Source organism: Plasmodium relictum, assembly GCF_900005765.1.
Source record: "Plasmodium relictum strain SGS1 genome assembly, chromosome: 10".
NCBI classification, from domain to species: Eukaryota; Apicomplexa; class Aconoidasida; order Haemosporida; family Plasmodiidae; genus Plasmodium; species Plasmodium relictum.
This window is the reverse complement of record NC_041688.1, coordinates 705,557-724,417: the sequence shown is the minus strand read 5'-3', so window position 1 is coordinate 724,417 and position 18,861 is coordinate 705,557. Positions and strand designations below refer to the sequence as shown.

Sequence of the window (18,861 nt, the reverse complement as noted above, 5' to 3'; positions counted from 1 at the left end):
TTAATAAAAATATTCTTAAAATTTAAATTGTAAAAACATTATACTTGAGAAAAAAAAAAAAAAAGGAAAAAAAAAATATTGCAAAAGTGAAAGTATCTTTAGAAAAAACGTGCTTAAGAATAACTATTAAAACTATAAAAGTTTAGGCACATTTAGAGAAATTTTTAATAAAGTTGTAAAAGATAAAGTATATTCAGAATAAAATTTAATAAAAATATTAAAAAAATTAGTTTAGAACAATTTAATAAAATAAAATTATGAAGTCATATTTTGATAAACAGATTAGTTCATGAAGGAATATTTTAAAAAAAAATTTTATCAAACTTTATAAATAGGAATACATTAAAAAAAAATATTCCAATAATATTAATTTTAATTTAATTTTGTATGCTACTTAAAATTTATTTGGAAATTTGTTGAATATTATATATATATGTAATTTCTTTAGCACCTTTTTTTTTAGGTACTTTTTTTTTTTTTTTTTAAATATTTAAGTTATAATTTAAGATTTTTTATTAGTATAATAAAATATTAATAACGTAATTTCTTTTTTTTTTTTTTTTGTTATAACAATATTCTACAACCTATATTATGCCCTTAATCTATTACTTTGATTTTTTCTTTTTTTCCTTTTTTTTAGCTCAACTTTATAAAAGCTACTTTCATGCACTTTTAGTTACTCCTTCTATCACATTGATTTTTTTTTTGAAGTTATTTTTATTCTTTTTTTTTTTTTTTGTATTTAAAAAATTTTTTTTTTTTTATATTCCACTTTTTTAAATTTTCATTGAAAATTATTATTTGAAGTTTTTGCAATTTTTTATAAATAATATTTTATAATGAATTTATTAAAATTGATATTAAAGTAACTTTAGCTTATTATTTATTTCGTTAAAGTAATAATTTGTGAAAAATGTATCTGTTAAAATAGTTTTTTTATAAAAATTTGTAATCTTGTCTATATATATATATAATTTATTTACATTAAATATATGGAAAATTTACAAAAATGAGAAAAGATGTTTTTAAAGTATATCGTGTTTTTCTGAGTACTAACAGAAATGAAAAATTTAATTATTTAAAAAAGTTATCATATAATTTTTATAAGAAGAGTCAAAATATGTATGAGAAAAATTATGAAGAAGCTATACTTATAAATGAAAATATTAGTAAATTATTTAAAGAAAAAATATATAATAACCAAAGTTATATTTTAATTTTAAAAGGTTTAATGAATATATTGTTAAAAATGAATGAAGAAAAAAAAAAAAAAGTTTTAAAAAATATGATAAATTCTTTTATATTATTTTTTAAAGATTATGTAAATTTAATGAATGAGCAAGATGTAACTTTGTTATTAGATATCAAAGGAAAATGTAATATTAATAATAAAAAAATAAATGAGTTAATAGTTATAAGATTAGATAAAAATAGTAAAAATACTTTATTTTATAATTTAAATAGTAAGAGTGTATGCATAATTTTAAATAATTTATATAAATTGAACACATCAAATGAAAAAAGTATTGTTGATGATATATATGATTTTTATATTTTTAACAAATATTTTAATTACACACTGAAGCAGTTAATAATTATATTACATTCTCTATATAGGTATGGCTATGAAAAAAATAAGATTGTAGATTTTTTAAATTATGTTTCCAAACAAATTTTAAAAATAAAGGAGAATAATTACAATAGAGCAAGTGATATAACGACTAAGTATATTTCTTTTAAAAATAATTGTATTGAAAAAGAATTTCATGAAGGTGAAAAGAAAAATATAGGAAGTAAAAGATTTATTAAAGTGAATAATTATAAAAATGAAACAATAATTGAAAATAAGAGGGTAGATAAAAAGGGAAATAATTTGAATGAAGTAAATAGTCATATTATTAATGAGAAAAATAATATAGAAAATTTTATGAATAAAAATAAAAATGTAACGAATATATATACTACTAATAACAATCTTAGTAATAGAAAATTTTTTTTATTTGATAAAAGAGATAAATATGAATTAATTTTTTTTTATACACTTAGTTGCTATAATTACTGTCATAATTCTATTATAAATATATTATTAAATGAAATAAAAGATAAAATTTTTTTTTTATACAAGGAAAAAGAAATTTGTATGTTTTTAAATGGTGTTAGTAACTTTTTGGTTTTAAAAAAAACAAAGAATTTCGAAAAACACTGTTTAAATGAAGAAGAAAGTGTAAGTAAGGATAATATAAAGATAGCATATAATATAATTAATTATCTTATAAGAAATATAGATACACTTGTTAAAAATTATTCCTATTTTAGTATAATTTCTATTTATATATTTTTATCAAAATTAGATTACTTTTATAAATATAGAAATAAAGAAAATTTTTTTTTAAAGCATTTATTTTTCAATGCAAAAAAAAAAAAAATAGAAAAAATATTTTGCGAAAAACAAGATTTAAATATTAAAAATTTAATTAATTTGTTATTTTCTTTAACATTAAATAATAGTAGACAGTATAATTTGTATTGTATTCTTTTAGAGCAGCTTCATTTTTTATTAAAAGATCATTTTTATTCAAAAGAAAAATCATTATATTTAAATGAAAACAAGGATGAATTAAATAAATTTGTTAATTTCTTATCAATTCAAAATATTCAGTTATTATGTATTATATATACTTATTTATATGTATATAATATATTATTTAAATTAGGTATAAAAAATCTCCATTTTTTTTTATTTTTTATAAATAATTATAATTATTTATATTCAATTTACTTAAGTCAACATATAACTTCAAAAATTCACAAAGAAATTAACACAACTATTTTTTCAATAAAGAAAAAAAAAAAAAATCTTAATTTTCTTTTAACTAATGAATGCTTTATATTTCCTTATTATATTGATATTTACTTAAAAAAAATTTAAAAAGAAAAAAAAAAAGGAAAAAATAGTATAATTAGAGATAATGTCTTAAAATTTAATATGTAAAATTTTCTTAATATAAAAAAAAATGTAAAAATATTTTGCATGTATTATATATATATGTATATATATTTTTTTTTTTTTTTTTTTGTACTTTACATTTTTAATTCAAAAATTTTTTGTTTATATTTTCTTATTTATTTTTTAATTGTGTATTTAAACATAACTTTTTATAAATTATTTTAAATTAATGCAATAAATTTTTTTTTTTTGTTATTTTTGAAACTAGTAATATTTTAAGTTCTTTTAGAAGCATATAAAAAAAAATATAGGCTTATATATTAATTTGATTGGATCATAAAAAAATATTTTTTGTTTTTTATGTTATATAAATTATTTTTTAAAAAATAACCTTGATTAATTTTCAATTTTGTAATAAAACTTTATATATATAAATTATAGTATTTAAAATATTTAATAAAAGTTTTTAATTATTAAATAGTTTAATATGTCTCAAGAAAAGATCACAAAAATAATTAAAGAAATAAATACCTTAAAAACAAGTTAAAAAAAAAAATTCTCAAATAAAATAGAATTTATATTATAAAAAAAAAGAATGCATAGTTAATAAAATAGAAATTAAATATAATACAATTTTTTTTTTTTAAGGTTGTGAAAAATTAAATGTTCAATTAGAAGAACTTATTACTCAGAAAGTGGAAAATGAAATGCTATTAGAAGTAAAATAATATTATAAAACTTTATATATATATGTATATATATATATATATATATATATATATATATATATATATATATATATATATATATATAATATATATTTAATTTTTATTAAGATTACACCACTTTTATTTATTTTTTTTTTTTTATTATTTTGAATATATTATATTTTATTATTGTTGTAAACGTAAATAAATCTTTTTTTTTTTTTTCATTCTTAAATAGGACGTTAAGAAATTAGAAGATGATGCGATTTTACATAAACTTATTGGTTTAATTTTAGTAAAAGAAGAAAAGAATAAATGCTATGACACTATAACAAGAAGAATACATTATATTAGTGGAGAAATGTAAAATTAAAATTTAAAATATACTAAATTTTATTTTTTTTTCATTTAAATATATAAAAAAAATTTTTATAGTGAAAGCAGAAAAAAAGTCATTAATAACTCAGAAGAAAAGTTGAGAAAACTTTTTAGCGATGTAAAAACAAGAATATTTGCATATTATAAATATTATTAGTATATTTTTTTAAATTGTTTATATACATATATATATATATTTTTTTTCTTTTGTAGCTGGAATTATACACAAATCAAAGAAAAATTGCTATTCCTCAAACATAGAAATACAGAAAAGTTGTATAAAATTGTTATTATATATTTCAAATGGAAAAAAAATGAAAAAAATGATAAAAAAAAAAATAAATAAAATAAAAAATATAGGACAAAATTTTTTTTGAATTATTTTTTTAATTTGAATATATTTCTCCTCTTTTTAATTTTTTGATTTTTTCATAATCAATATTTTGAACTTTAAAAGCATAACTACAAAAAAAATGCATAAAATAAAAAAATAAATTGAAAATTTAATATAAAATATGACTGATGTGTGTAATGTGAATTGAATATAATATATACTACTTTTTTAAATTAAATAATTCTTTTTTATTTTTTGCATTTGCTTTATTTTTTTTTGAATTTTTATTCTTACCACATCATGTTATTTTTTCTAATAAAATAATGCATTTTCTTCCAGTATCCTCTTTTTTGAAAACCTCTTTTTCTATGTTTTTTATCATTTCTAACCTTGTTGAAAAGTAGTGTATTTTCCTTTTTTTTATTTTCTAAAAAAAATGATACGTCATTAAAAAATATAGATGAAGAGTTGTTAAAATTATATTCATCTACTAGTTTTTTCTCTTTAAAAATATGTTCTTTTAAAAATAATTTCATTTTTACATCGTTGAAATGTTTTATATTGTTAACTACATTTTTAATTATATAAATCATTTTAATGAGGAATTGGAAAAATGGTAAAACGACTCATAAAAAAAAATTTACAAAAAAAAAATGGCATACGAAAATAATTTGAGTATAATAAATAAAACTTAAATATTCGTTAAAGGATAAGAAATTTTATAAACAAAAATTTATAAAATTTATTAAAATATATAAAAATATGAAAAAAAATAAAATAAAATACGAAAGTTCAAAAAAAGGATAAATAAAAAAAAAAAAAAATGAAAATCATAAATAAAAATAAAATACGAGAATTAAAAAAAGAGTAAAAAAAAAAAAAAAAAAAAATATAAAGAATAAATTACATTTTAATAAGTTTTTAGGATTTTTTTTTAGTATATTTTTGTGATATTCGTTTTATATTTTGAATTTTAATAATATTTTTACATTTATATGTATATTTATTTATTTATTTATTTTTAATTATTAATATGAATTTTTTTTCTATATTAAAAAGAAAGAGTCTAAGCTGGAAATTCCACATATAGCTCCTCCTTCATTTTCATTAGTATTTTTTGTTCTAATTAAATAACCCTTTTGCTCATTTAGAATATTTTTATTTTTATAAAAAATAAAATTATGAAATAGACTAATTTCAGAGATTGATTTCTCAGGAGAAAATTCAATAAAATATGATTGATCATTATCGTTATTATGTTTTTTTTTTGTTCTACAATGAATAGCTGTGAATGAAGATGGAAATAACTTTTGCATTAAAACATAAAATGATAATTTATTTTTTTCTTTTTTGTCATAATAAAGCATTAGTTTTTCTTTAACTTCATGCCCATGTAAGTTATTCTTTCCTCCTTCTCTCTGCGGTTTTAGTAAAAAATTATGCTCATTTTGAATTGCTAATGAAACTATATTAGAATTTTCATTTAAAGAAGGATCAACTTGCAAAGCGAAAGATTTTTTTAGTGTATGAATATCATTTAAAATTTGTTCTTCTGTTTTTTTGTTTTTGTTTAGATTGTAAGAAATATACTTTTTTAATATATCATCATCTAATAGTAACATTTGAATTCTTTTTGATCCCACTAATTGATATGGTAACGATGGAATTTTAACTGAATCACTAAATTCAATCATCTCTCGCAAATTCCAAATTGTTTCATTAAAATGATGTGGAGAATAAAGACATCGGAAATATATTACACTTATTTCATATAAATTTTCTTCGTAATATACATCAGTTAAGAAATCTGTATTATCATCATTTAAATCTAGAAATAATTTTCCTGATTTGAACTTCTCACGAACATTCAAATTCTTGTTCACTCTATTTAAAGAGTCGCGTAGAGTTTCATTTCTGTAATTCAAAAAAAGTTTTTTTTTTTCAAATAAACATTGCAACTCTTTTATAGTAAAAAATTTTTGATCAATGCCTAATTTATTTAATTCATGCTTAGTTCTATATTTATCAAATTTATTTAAATCATCATCTATCAAAACAGAAATCATGATTGTTTTGTATTTTCCTTGTAATGGTTTAAAGTTAGATATATATAAATTATGGCATTCAACAAAGCATTTAATTATTCCTTGTGTGAAATTATTCTCGAATTTTTTATCTAGAATTTCATTTATTTCTTTTTCATTTATTTCCTCAAAATGTGGAAAATATTCTCTATAAATCTGTTTGATCATATTTTTATGTGCTTCAAACAAAATAGAAGATAAATGTCCGAATGCTACTGATATTGTATTATATTCTACTTGCTTTATTTCTACATCATTTTTTTCTTTATTATTTTTGTTAGCCATATAATCAGACCTTCCTATAACACAACGAATGTCATTTTTTATATCTCTTCCATTTTCTTTGTTTAAGTATACTTTTTCACATATATCAATGATATTTTTATAAAAATTATCAAATTCTTTTATTTTTTCAAAGGTTTTTAATATAAATGGTATATCACAAACCATATTATCAAATATCTCAGAATGTAGTAACGTACATCTTTTACATAATTCTAATAACTCTTTACTTAATTTTTGTGGAAATAATGTGAAAGAAAAAAGTTTAGGATTATAAAAAATTTTTTCTTTATCTTTTAATTCACAATAATTAGTAAAAATATAATAGCTTTCCGAATTCAGGATATCAATTAAATCACTTATAAATAATTTTATCCTTTTGTAACTTAAATATTTATTTTTTTCATTTGGCAATGTGAAATAATTCAATATTTCATTATATATTATGTCATAAAATTCGTCTATTTTTTTTTCCATTTTATAAGATACTAATTCCCTCTCAATTTATTCCTTAGTTTTAATATTTCTGTAATTTTTGTTTTTATTTTATTTAATGCTTCTTTTTTTTTTTTTTTGTTTTTTGAATCTCTAAACTTTATTTTTACCTTTAAAAGGTAAATTTTTATAATAAAAAAAAAAAATAGAAGAGTAACTTTCCCTCAGTGGAAAATTTTAATTGTAAATTTTAAAGTGAAACATATGTATAACAAAAATTAAAAATGACATATTTTAAAATTAATAAAAGTATTTAATGAAAATAAAATTTATACAAATTTAAAATATTACAAATTTTTTTTTAATTTATATCTAGTATTTATAATGAAATATTTTGTTAAAGATTCAAATTCGTTGTTCTCATTAAAAATACATATTTATAGCATAATTCAGAATGCATGATTAACCGGTGTTTTTTTTTTTTTTCTTTTGTTTTTTTTTTTATTATTTATGTATTAAAGCTAATTAAATTATAAACATATATATATCTTTTATTTTTAATTCATAATATGAAATGTAATGAATATTTAAGTTACATTAATTGATAAAAACAACATTAAAGAATTAAATTGCAAAACTAAAAAAATAAATAAAATAAAAAAAAAAATTTTTAATTATTCCATGGATTATTATTTTATTTCTTTTATATACAAATCACGTAGTAATAATTTTTTTTAAAGAAAATATAAGGTCTTAAAATGTTTATACGTTTATATATAGAAAATAAAAATAGTACACATTTCACATATATATACAACTTATTTTAAAAATGGAACGTTTACGAATAAAAACAATTACAATAACTATCGGCAACATGCTTTTTTATAAACAGAATAAAGATTTTATTTATTTTAAAGTTTATATTTGATCTTAGTAAATTTTAAAAAGAAATAAAAAATTTTATACAATATATCCTATATTTTTCTAATTTTATAAATTTAAAGAATATAGTAAAAAATATGCTCTATATTTTTTTATTAGAACAAAAAAAAAAAAAAAGAAAAAGAAAAGGAATAAATTAATTACGGTGATATAAAATTAAAAAACAAATGTAATAATAATGCATATGAAGATGAAATTTTTAAAAGGGAATTATTTAAAAAAATAAAAGAATTTCTTGAGGAATTATTTTTATTTAAATGCAATAATTTAAAATATTTCAATTAAAATATAAATATATATATCCTTTATAAGCTAATTAACAAAATACAATTTTGCAAAAAAATTTTAATTAATAAGAAATTGTATCTTTTTAACTAAAAAAAAAGAATAAACGCTACTTCTCATCAATGTAATATATAAATAATATGATATATATACATGTTTATATGTTAAAATAAATAGTAGAATTAAATTCAGTATCACATCTTTTAAAAACAATGGAGGTATCGTATCCACCTGCGTAATCAGATTTTTTTAATTCTTCTTCACTGAAAAATTTCCGTATAGGTATATCTGTGTCACTTTTAAAAGCAGGATTTAAAGGTTTTGGTTGAGATTCAGATATATTAGTTACTTTTATTTCATCAAATAATTTGGGGTTTTCTTTAATTAATGAATGAACATATGTTTCATTATTTGATTTATTAATAATAGGTCTGTGCTTAATTATCTCATATAAATTACCTTCTTCCTTGACTATTTCATGAATTTTTTTTTTTTCATTTTCGTACATAAGAGCGTTATTTTCTTCTATTAATTTGGTGTTTTCTTTTTCATATTTTTTAATGTATGCTTCAATCATTTTCCTTTTTTTCTCGTCACATTCATTTGTCAACGTGTAAACAATATCTTCTATTTTTTCTAAATAATTATTGTATAAGGGAGTATTTTCAAAATTATGTCTTCCTTTATTGAAAATTTCAATTAATTTTGATCTTATATTTTTTTGATTTGCATATATTCGTTCTTCTATATCAAAAGGAATAACATTTTTTTTAGTAATAGACACTTTGCAAAGTGGACAATGTTGCTTATTATGCTTATTTAAATGATTTTCTAAGCATTCTGCACATATTTTATGCTTACATATATCAAAAATAAATAGTTTTTTTTCACTATTAATATATATGTTTTCAAAACAGCTGATGCATTTATATTCATCCATTATAATGTTTCTTTTAGAATTATTTTCACTATTTTTTCTTTTTACCTTTTTTATTTGTTCCTTAATACTTTATGAAAATATTTTAATTGTTATTTGTTATTTATTGTTTCCTTTTTTACAATATATATACTACATTATTATCACTATTATGCTTTCTTTTTTGACTATTTTTTTTTTTTTTTCTTTTTTTATTATGTTATTTTATTTGCTACCTGTTTTTAGTTAAAGCTTTTCATTTAAAAAAAATTTTTAATTTTTAGTTTAATATTATTTACTTGCTATACAAAATATATGATATATTAATGTTTGTACTATTTTATAAGTTCTTTCCTTTTTTTTTTTTAAGATGAAAATATAGCTCATAGTTATTTATTAATATATTTTATGTTATATATTTTGTATTCATAGGTTAACCTTAAGCATATTTGTTTTTATGTAGTTTTCTATAATTTCAAGTGAAATTTTACAGTAAAAGCTCATACATGATTTATCTTCAATAAAATAATAATATTTAATATATTTTTATTTCTTAAATTAATCATTTTATTTTTAGCTTTACCAAAAAGATAAAAAACTAAAAATATAAAAATATTTATATTTAAAGATATTTAAAATATATTTATATATTTTTTTCATTTTTTATTTAATGTAATTTTTCAAAATATGAATCATTAGTTTAAATTAATTTTTGAGATGTTAGAAAAAAAAAAAAAAAAATGCAAAATGTGCTGCCATTATTTAATTTAAAAAAATTATTTTTAATTTTTTTTATTATTGTATATTTTATTATATTTTCCCATTCTTAAAAATAAATACTAGAAAAAAATTTTCATCATTTAATATATGTATCAATTATTATGTTTCTTTCCTTTTTTAAGAAAAAATATTTAAAAATTATATTTTGATCAGAGATATTTTATGCAAAATTAATTACGTATATTTATTTTATAATTTCCTCATGATGCATACTTTTTTTTTTTTTTTTTTTGACATAACTATGGAGTTATATAAAATCAAAGCATATTCTCATTTGAGAGTACATATATTTAAAGGAAATGTGATACTTTTGAAAAGGAATATTAATGGTGTGTGTAATAATAAAATATAAAAATAAAAAAGATTTATTTTTAAATATATAACATCATTTATAATTGATTCAAAAAGTATTTTTTTTAAATTTTCACTAATATAGAAGACAAAAATTAATGTTGTAATTGTTGACTAATAGTTCATTTTACTTTTTATTTTTTTTCCCATGAAGTTATTTAGAATGTTTTCTTCTTCTTAATTTATGAAAGAAATTTTTTGGAAATGGGAAAATAAAAGTCTATTTTTTTAATTATATTTTAAAATATTCCTTTTAAAATTTATAATGAATTTATGCAAAAATAAAAAAATTTATATGGACAGATCATACAATATTTTTAATACTTTAAAAATTATTTTTTAATTCAATATAAATTAAAAACTTTTTATCTGTGATAATATAATCATATGAAAATTACTTGCCTAATTTTTTCTTTAATTTTTATTTTTAGAAATTTTTTTTCATAGATAAATTTATAGTAACATAAATACATATATATTTTAACTTTTATAAATATTAACAGCCTAAATCTGCATAATAATTAACTTTTTTTTTTTTTTAAATATTAATATAAATAATTTATTTCTCTAAATTATTATAATTTTTATTTTGGCTACCTACAACTATTTTATTTTTTATTCCTTTGAAAAATTTGTTTGGATCATAGATTTTATTATTCATAAATAGTTAGATTTTTTTTTTTTTTTTTTTTGTTTGTCTATTTTTTTTTCCTTGTATAAATATATATATATATTGTACACACACATATATATATATATATATTTTTTTTTAATATTCATATGTTTTGAGGATAATTGGTTTTTTTTATTATATAAACCCAAAATATTATTTAAAATTTGATTTTTAAGATATTCATATTTGTTGACTAAATTATATTTACTTTTAATAAACAAAATATTCTATAATTTTTTTATTTATATTTCATTATTTTATTATATATTTTTCTTTTAATTCATATTATTTTCACATATTAATAAAATTTTAATATTATAAAGCTTTAATATTTCTCATTAAAATTTTTATTTTATTATTTTTTTACTACTTTTTTTACTTTAAATACATTTTGCTTTAATGAACTTGTATTCTACAAAATGGAAAAATTAACATATTTGAATGAATATACAAAAATTTTTGAATTTGTTAAAAATGGTGCATTTTTTGAAGATCAACATACAGAAAAAAGTGATAAGTTATGTTCAAATAAAGAAAAAAATTTTTCACATGCAAAAAGGAAAAGTAAATACATTTCAATGTCTAAAGTTAAAGAAAAAAATAATTCCAAAAAATTAAATTTTCATAAAGATAACAAAAACAAATATCAAGTAAGTAGAATAAAATATATAGATGAACAACTTAATTTAAGTGCTACAACTTCATCTAACATAACAGCAAAGAGTAAAAATAAATTGGATAATTTAAAAAATGAAATGAAATGTTATAAAAATATTACTAGTAACAATATGACGCAATACAATGACAAAGTATGCATATGCAAAAAATGTTATATAAAAGGAATACAACAGAAAATTGAGAAAATAAAAGAAAAAAAGAAAAGAACTACAGTTTATACGCTTGAATTTAATAATTTTATTATAAATGAAAATATATATAAAGAAATCATTTCAAAAAGACAAAAAGTTATCGAAACTAATTTTATAAATGAGAACAAAGACATTGATGAATACAGCATGGAATGTAATGAAGTAATCGTTGAAAAAATGACAGAACAAATCCCACTTAAAAAAAATATATTCCATTTTTTTAATTATATTTTTAAAATAAATTAAAAAGATAAAAATATAAAAAATAGTAATATTATACAGATCCTTTTTTAATACTTTGACGTATCTCTTTTTAATTATGAACGACAATATAAAATTTCAATTTACTGTTTTTAGATGAAAATTAAAGAAAGGAAAAAAAAAAAAGGACATTTTTATTATTGTATATTTTTATATTACTCTATTAATATTTTTATTTGGAAAATTAAAAATGATAATAATGTGATTATTTTTTAACTTTATGCATGATATATATACATATATATATATTGACAAGGATTTATATTTATTATTCCAATTTACAAAAATATAAATTCTTAAAAAAAAAAATATATATATATATTAAATATGAATATTTAAGAAAATAACTATTTTATATATACATATTTTTAATATTATATTCATAAACACATTTCTTTTTTTTTCTCCATTTATTTTCCATATATGCTTTGAATTCATATTTATGAAAATTTTTTTATTGATTTTCTCTTGTTTTATTTTTATTTTTTATTCTGATTGAGGAGATTTTGCGTTTGTTTTTTTTAATTTTTTGTGTTGATTTCTTTTAAATTATTAAATTCTCTTTTAAATTATTTATTTTATTTTATTTTTATTTTTTTATTTTTATGATTTTTTTTATATTGATACAACATAAAATTATTGTAGTTATTTTAATTTCTACCATTTTTATTTTTATAAATAGTTTGAATTAATAAACTTAAATAGAAATGCATTTTTTTGTATTTTTTTTTTTTTTTTCAATATGATAAGGTATTTTTATCCAACTATTTTCTTTTGATTTATTGTCTTTCTTTATTAAAACTTTTTTAAAAATAATTATATTTAAAGAAAAAAATTTATATAAGCAAAATGAGTGGAATTAGAGCAATATTTTTATTTAAATCAAAAGATAATAATTATGATTTGATATATCAAAAACATTTTTTTAATATTGAAATATGCGTTAAAAGTATACAAGTAATAATAATTAGAATTTTATTTTAAAAATTGTTTTAAATAAAAATACACAACGAAGAAAATACAGTTTACAACAATATGAACCTTTTAATTTTTTTTTTTTCATTTTAATAAATATCTCATCTTTTTTCACATACATGTGTATGCTTAAATTTGTTTTTATTTTTACGTTCATATATTATTATAGTACTAAAATTTTATTTATTTTTATTTTTTTTTTATTTTTTACAATTTTGTAGGAATTGAATTATATAAATATATTTAAAATAAAAAATATTGGCGAATTGATTAAAGAGCAAATAATTAATAAAAGAAATGAAAATGAGTATTCACATAAAAAATACATTGAATTAAATAAAACTGTGAGCTGTTACAGCATACGTGTAAAGAATAAAATGTTGTATCCATTCTTATTTATGAAAAAGAAAAGTTTCATTTTAGTAACTTTGCTACATATTGATGATTTAAATAATAATAACAATATTAGTATTATAAAAAATAATACTGAAAAATTATTCTATTATAATTTTATGAGAGAATTTTTAAATTATATTGAAACTAATTTTTTAAGAAATAAAAGTTTTTCTAATGTAAATGATAGTGGATTATATAATAATTTAATGCTTCGGAAATTTACAAAAATTCTAGATATTTATATTTCATATACTATTCCTTATGGTAGATTTACTGGAAATAATTCTTTTTTTTTGAATTACTTAAGAAAAGATATTTATAAAAGTGAAGATATTTTACAAAGTAATTTCTTCATTTTTTATAATTTTTTATTTTTAATGAATAATGATACTACTATTTTAAATGAGAATAAATCTGACACTTTAAAAAGCAAATCAATTAATGAACGTAATGAATATAATGAATCAAGAACTTTAATGAAAAACGAAAATTCCAATTTTATAGAAAAGAAGTACAATAATATATTATATGTAAATAATAAACCTTCTTTCGTTCTTTATAAAAATGATCTTATTTCAAATGATCTTCTAAAATACAATTTTAGAAATTTATTATTTACATTTTTTACTTTACTTAATCAAAATAAAATTTTAAACCTACAAATTTCCAAAAATTATTACTCATTATTTCTTTTATTCTTTTATAATTATTCTATAATTTTTGAAAAAAATAAAAAAATACCAATAATAAACAAGTTTGATCAAAATGAAAATATAAAAATTAGTAAAGAGAACATTCAAACATACATACCTTTTTATTTACACGAGTAATAATATTTAACTAAAAATAGAAAAAATAAAATAAATATTTATGAATAATTTTATATTTTTCCTTTTGTACATTTATTAGAAAAAACAAACATGATATACCTATTATAATAATTAAAGAAGAATTGAACTGTTTCATAACAAATTTTGAAAATGAAAATGCAGAAATAAAGGTTTAAAAAATTATAAATATATCAGCATATACATATATATATAATAAAATATTTATTATATGTATTTTTTAAGGGTGAGATTATATTAAAAAGTGACGAAGAAAAGTATTTAGATATTGATATGATGATTCAATTAGATAATAATTGTTATGATATATATGTAACAGATCTTGCAACTGTAGAAAAAATGTTATAAATAAAACAAAAAATTATAATATATAAAATTTTTGTATATATGTAATCATACGATCAATTATCTTTCACATATATAAGAACATATAATTTATTAATATTAATATATATATATTTTTCATTTTATTTAGTGATCACAATTTGAAAATAAAGTTTTCAAGTAAATATCCAAGTCATAGAGTATTGACATATTACTACAGAAATTTACTATGTCCAATAATAGGTAACAATATAAAAATTTAGAAATAACAGTAATGAAAAAAAAAAAAAAATAAAAAGTAAAAATAGTTCATAAAATGTACTTGCTTTTTGTTAATCATAAATAAAAAATCTTAATATTTTTAAGGTTGTTATAAGGTTAGAAGTGTAAATGAAAAGCAAGTAGAGGTCAATGTAATACTACAATGGAATGATAAAATACCTTATATAAAAACACAAAAAAAATCAAATGAGTATTTTTTTTTAAGATTACCTTTTCCTTATGAAATTATAAATCACAATTTAAAATGTGATTTGGTAATAATACATAGAAGAATAGGAAAAAATAAAATATTATTAAAATTATTTTTTATGATTTTTTCTTTTTTAATTAGGGTAAAATAAAATGTGAAAAGAAAAAGGAAATAAAATGGATATTAAATGATTTTACTAGTATGATGATATATTAAAATATAAAAATTTATATATTAGTAAATAATAATTTAAAATTAAAATTTTTTACAAAATTATATATATAGTTATTATTATTTTGTTTTATTATATTTTTATTTTTTTTCTTATTTTTCTAAATTTTCTAAAGGTGAATTTCCAGTGAAGTTGTCTGGAACTGTTGAGTTTAACAGAAATGGTAATTTTTTTTTTTTTAATATAATTTTTGTTTTATTGAATATATTTTTTTTTAAAATAAGTCTATAAGAAATTTATATAAATATTTTCCGTTTTTTATTTCTTCATATGCATATTGGCATTTTTATTTAATAATATTACTTTTTTATAATATTCAAAATAAAATTTATCTTTATATTTTCATCTTTGTCTTAATTTTCTTTTCTTTTTTTAATTTCTAATTTTTACTTTTTATAATTTTCTTATTTTTTTAGAAGTTTCAATGAAACAGTTATTTGGAGAAATTCATATTTTTTCAAAATCTAATTATTCAAAAACAAAGATTATTCAAATAAATAAAAAATATTTGTCTGAATATTTTTTTGAATCAAAATATTTAACACTTTTATGTTCCTAACAGTTCATAAGTTTCCTCATTTTGCTAAATTTTATATATCTATTAAAATTTTTTAAAAAGTGATTCAAATAGACATCCTAATAAAAAAAATATATATATATATATATATATATATATAAATGTCTATATATACATTTATATATTTTTTTTTTTACTGAGAAAGCGGTATTTGCACAGGATAAAATTATTTTATACAAGTTTTCTTCTTTTATATTAATAATTTTCTTAATTAAAATATTTGATAGTACTTTATATAGTTCTTCATTTTCTTTTTCATCTTTAATTTTTGAATATCCATATGTATTTTTTTTTATTGTTCCTTTTTGATAACCCTGTAGATAATAAAAAGTTAATTTTATAAAAAAAAAAAAATATTGAAGTTACAATATTTAAATGTTTTGTTCTCTTTTTTTATATTTTTATTATAAAGTTATTAATTTATTGTTTTATTCTGTTTTTTTTTTTTTTTTTTTTTTTTTACTTGAATTATTTGAAAAATTGTTAAAGAATAGAATAAATTGGCTACTTCATTAACATCAAGTATTTGTAAATTATTTTTAAATAACAACAATAATTTAAAAGATTTCTTTAATATATCTTCTTCAGTACTACTTAACTAAAAAAAGATGAAAAATGAATATATAAATAAAAAAAAAAAAAAAAGAAAAATCATAAATATGCAAATTAGAAAAAAAAACATATTTTATTAATTTTTATATAATAACTTGTACTGAAGATAAATTATTAAATATATGAGAATAGTATGTATTATCACTTAAATTAAATTTGATGTTCTGTTTATAATTTAGATAGTTATTAATGCATTCTGATGAAATATTTTTTTTTTTTTGTATTTCTTCTTTTTCCTCTGTTTCTTTCTTTTTATTTTTTTTTTTTTTTTCTATATTCTTCTCAAACTTAGATTCATCATTGTCTATTCGAAAATTTTGATGATTTAAATAGTTTATATAAAAAAGAAATTTCAAATTTGAATCATCAAAATTTTCTTCTTTATTTTTTCTTAATATATATTCCATGTATTCATTTTGTTGTTCATTTATATTTTGAGAAATATATTTATAAATATTTTTTTCATGGTCTTTTTCAAAGTTTTTTCTTTTTAAAAATTCAATTTCAGCCAAACTTTTTTTTTTAAAAGGAGCAAATTTAAGAATTTTTAATTCAATAAATAATATCATATATTTTACTGTATCAAATAAATTAAAAAAGTTGATATTAGAAGTATACATTTCATTATCATGGTGTAGTATTAGATAGTCACTATTTATATTTTGTTTTTTTAAATTGGTATCTAAATTATTATTAAATGGTAGAAATGTTGGATTTCTTATAGGTTCGTTATTTTTATTTTTAATTTTAATAAATGAATAATCTTTATCCTTTCCTTCAACCTTATTTTTTTTCTTCATCTTTTCTTTTTTTTTATAATTTATCAAAATATAATTATCATTATCTATCTCTAATGCAGAATATTGGGAAAAATCTTCTTTTTCTATATGTTTATAATTTTGTATAATTGAATTATAATAATCGAAATCAATTGTATCATATGTTTTACATATATTATAAAAAGTTTTCAATAATAAAATGAAATCAATATTATTGATTTTATCATGTATAATATTCTTAAATATATTGAAGAAATCGGATGAATAATCTTTATTTATAAAATTATAATGTTCACTTAATTCAGATAAGTAATATAAGATCTCAGTGTTTTTCAGATTAATATACTGTTCATGATTACAAACATATATTAACAATTTTAATAAATTGATATCAAAATATTTGTATTTTAAAAAAGCTTTTAATAATGTAATAACACTCTCATTATTTATTGGTATAAGACTATTATTAGGATCATTTGTAATTTCTTCTATTACATTTAATTTATTTTTTAAATCTATTTTATTTGTGATATTTATTTTCCATTTATTTGTTTCAGTAATTAAATAAATAATATATTTATATATTTTATTTAAATAATAAAAATTGAATATATTGAAATGCATTAAAAAATTTATAAAGTTTGTTATTTGATTTATATTTTTAATTTTATATATATCTAAACAAACTTCTCTACATATTAATTTACAAAAATAAGGATTATAATAATTTAATTTTCTTATATTGTCTGTTAATAATAACACATCATTAATGTTATATAAATCCCTCTTTTTTATTATGATTTCTATGAAATGAGAAAATAAATAAGAACAACTTTTTAAATTATTCTTTGAGCAAAAATCAAATAATTTTAATTCATCATAATCTTTAATAATTTTAAAAATATTATATCCGGGTAAATTATTTTTAAATGCATCATTTGTATTTTTATAAATTTCAAAATATGGGAAGTCATTATCTAAATATTTTTTTTTCTTTTTGCTACTTACTATTTTATGCTTATAATATTTATACACATTTTTTTTTTTTTCATCTTCGTAACTGTTAATAAAGTATTTATAAAATTCTATTTTTCTATCATTTAATACTTTATATTTTATTTTATTATTCACATAAATTATTTTTTTTACAATTTTTTTATTTTCTTCTAAAATTTCATCAAAAAATAGTTTGTATTTCTCCATATAAATAAAATTATAATAAAATAAAAATAGATGAAAAAAAGAATATTCACTAAAAAAGCAGATAATTGTTTAAATACTTCAGAATATATATATATATATATTTTATTTTTAATTAATATAAATAGAAAAATGTGTAACTTTTTCAAAAATTATAAATTAAAAAAAAGAAAAAAAAAATTATAACAAAAAAATTTGAATA

At 16.4% G+C, this 18,861-nt stretch overlaps 8 protein-coding genes across 8 annotated transcripts; 4 read left to right on the top strand and 4 right to left on the bottom strand.

Moving 5' to 3' along the window:
* Positions 1-1,009: 1,009 nt before the first annotated feature.
* PRELSG_1020300 (conserved Plasmodium protein, unknown function) lies at positions 1,010-2,929 on the top strand (the record flags this gene model as incomplete). Its single annotated transcript, XM_028677132.1, has 1 exon — positions 1,010-2,929. The coding sequence occupies one exon, from the start codon at positions 1,010-1,012 to the stop codon at positions 2,927-2,929; it is 1,920 nt and encodes a 639-aa protein (XP_028533552.1).
* Positions 2,930-3,434: 505 nt separating this feature from the next.
* Positions 3,435-4,293, top strand: PRELSG_1020200 (prefoldin subunit, putative; the record flags this gene model as incomplete). The annotated part of the gene is made up of 5 exons (XM_028677131.1): positions 3,435-3,489; positions 3,596-3,666; positions 3,893-4,017; positions 4,090-4,150; positions 4,246-4,293. The coding sequence occupies 5 exons, from the start codon at positions 3,435-3,437 to the stop codon at positions 4,291-4,293; spliced, it is 360 nt and encodes a 119-aa protein (XP_028533551.1).
* Positions 4,294-4,418: 125 nt separating this feature from the next.
* PRELSG_1020100 (conserved Plasmodium protein, unknown function) lies at positions 4,419-4,959 on the bottom strand (the record flags this gene model as incomplete). The annotated part of the gene is made up of 2 exons (XM_028677130.1): positions 4,419-4,494; positions 4,661-4,959. The coding sequence occupies 2 exons, from the start codon at positions 4,957-4,959 to the stop codon at positions 4,419-4,421; spliced, it is 375 nt and encodes a 124-aa protein (XP_028533550.1).
* A 453-nt stretch (positions 4,960-5,412) lies between these two features.
* Positions 5,413-7,209, bottom strand: GS (glutathione synthetase, putative; the record flags this gene model as incomplete). Its single annotated transcript, XM_028677129.1, has 1 exon — positions 5,413-7,209. One exon carries the CDS (start codon positions 7,207-7,209, stop codon positions 5,413-5,415), a length of 1,797 nt encoding a protein of 598 aa, XP_028533549.1.
* A 1,342-nt stretch (positions 7,210-8,551) lies between these two features.
* On the bottom strand, positions 8,552-9,334 carry MAT1 (CDK-activating kinase assembly factor, putative; the record flags this gene model as incomplete). Its single annotated transcript, XM_028677128.1, has 1 exon — positions 8,552-9,334. The coding sequence occupies one exon, from the start codon at positions 9,332-9,334 to the stop codon at positions 8,552-8,554; it is 783 nt and encodes a 260-aa protein (XP_028533548.1).
* Positions 9,335-11,533: 2,199 nt separating this feature from the next.
* Positions 11,534-12,229, top strand: PRELSG_1019800 (conserved Plasmodium protein, unknown function; the record flags this gene model as incomplete). Its single annotated transcript, XM_028677127.1, has 1 exon — positions 11,534-12,229. The coding sequence occupies one exon, from the start codon at positions 11,534-11,536 to the stop codon at positions 12,227-12,229; it is 696 nt and encodes a 231-aa protein (XP_028533547.1).
* Positions 12,230-13,093: 864 nt separating this feature from the next.
* PRELSG_1019700 (conserved Plasmodium protein, unknown function) lies at positions 13,094-15,722 on the top strand (the record flags this gene model as incomplete). The annotated part of the gene is made up of 8 exons (XM_028677126.1): positions 13,094-13,201; positions 13,441-14,441; positions 14,525-14,615; positions 14,689-14,804; positions 14,939-15,030; positions 15,154-15,323; positions 15,401-15,458; positions 15,607-15,722. The coding sequence occupies 8 exons, from the start codon at positions 13,094-13,096 to the stop codon at positions 15,720-15,722; spliced, it is 1,752 nt and encodes a 583-aa protein (XP_028533546.1).
* A 324-nt stretch (positions 15,723-16,046) lies between these two features.
* PRELSG_1019600 (conserved Plasmodium protein, unknown function) lies at positions 16,047-18,662 on the bottom strand (the record flags this gene model as incomplete). Its single annotated transcript, XM_028677125.1, has 4 exons — positions 16,047-16,127; positions 16,206-16,382; positions 16,532-16,666; positions 16,776-18,662. 4 exons carry the CDS (start codon positions 18,660-18,662, stop codon positions 16,047-16,049), a joined length of 2,280 nt encoding a protein of 759 aa, XP_028533545.1.
* Between the last annotated feature and the right edge of the window lie 199 nt (positions 18,663-18,861).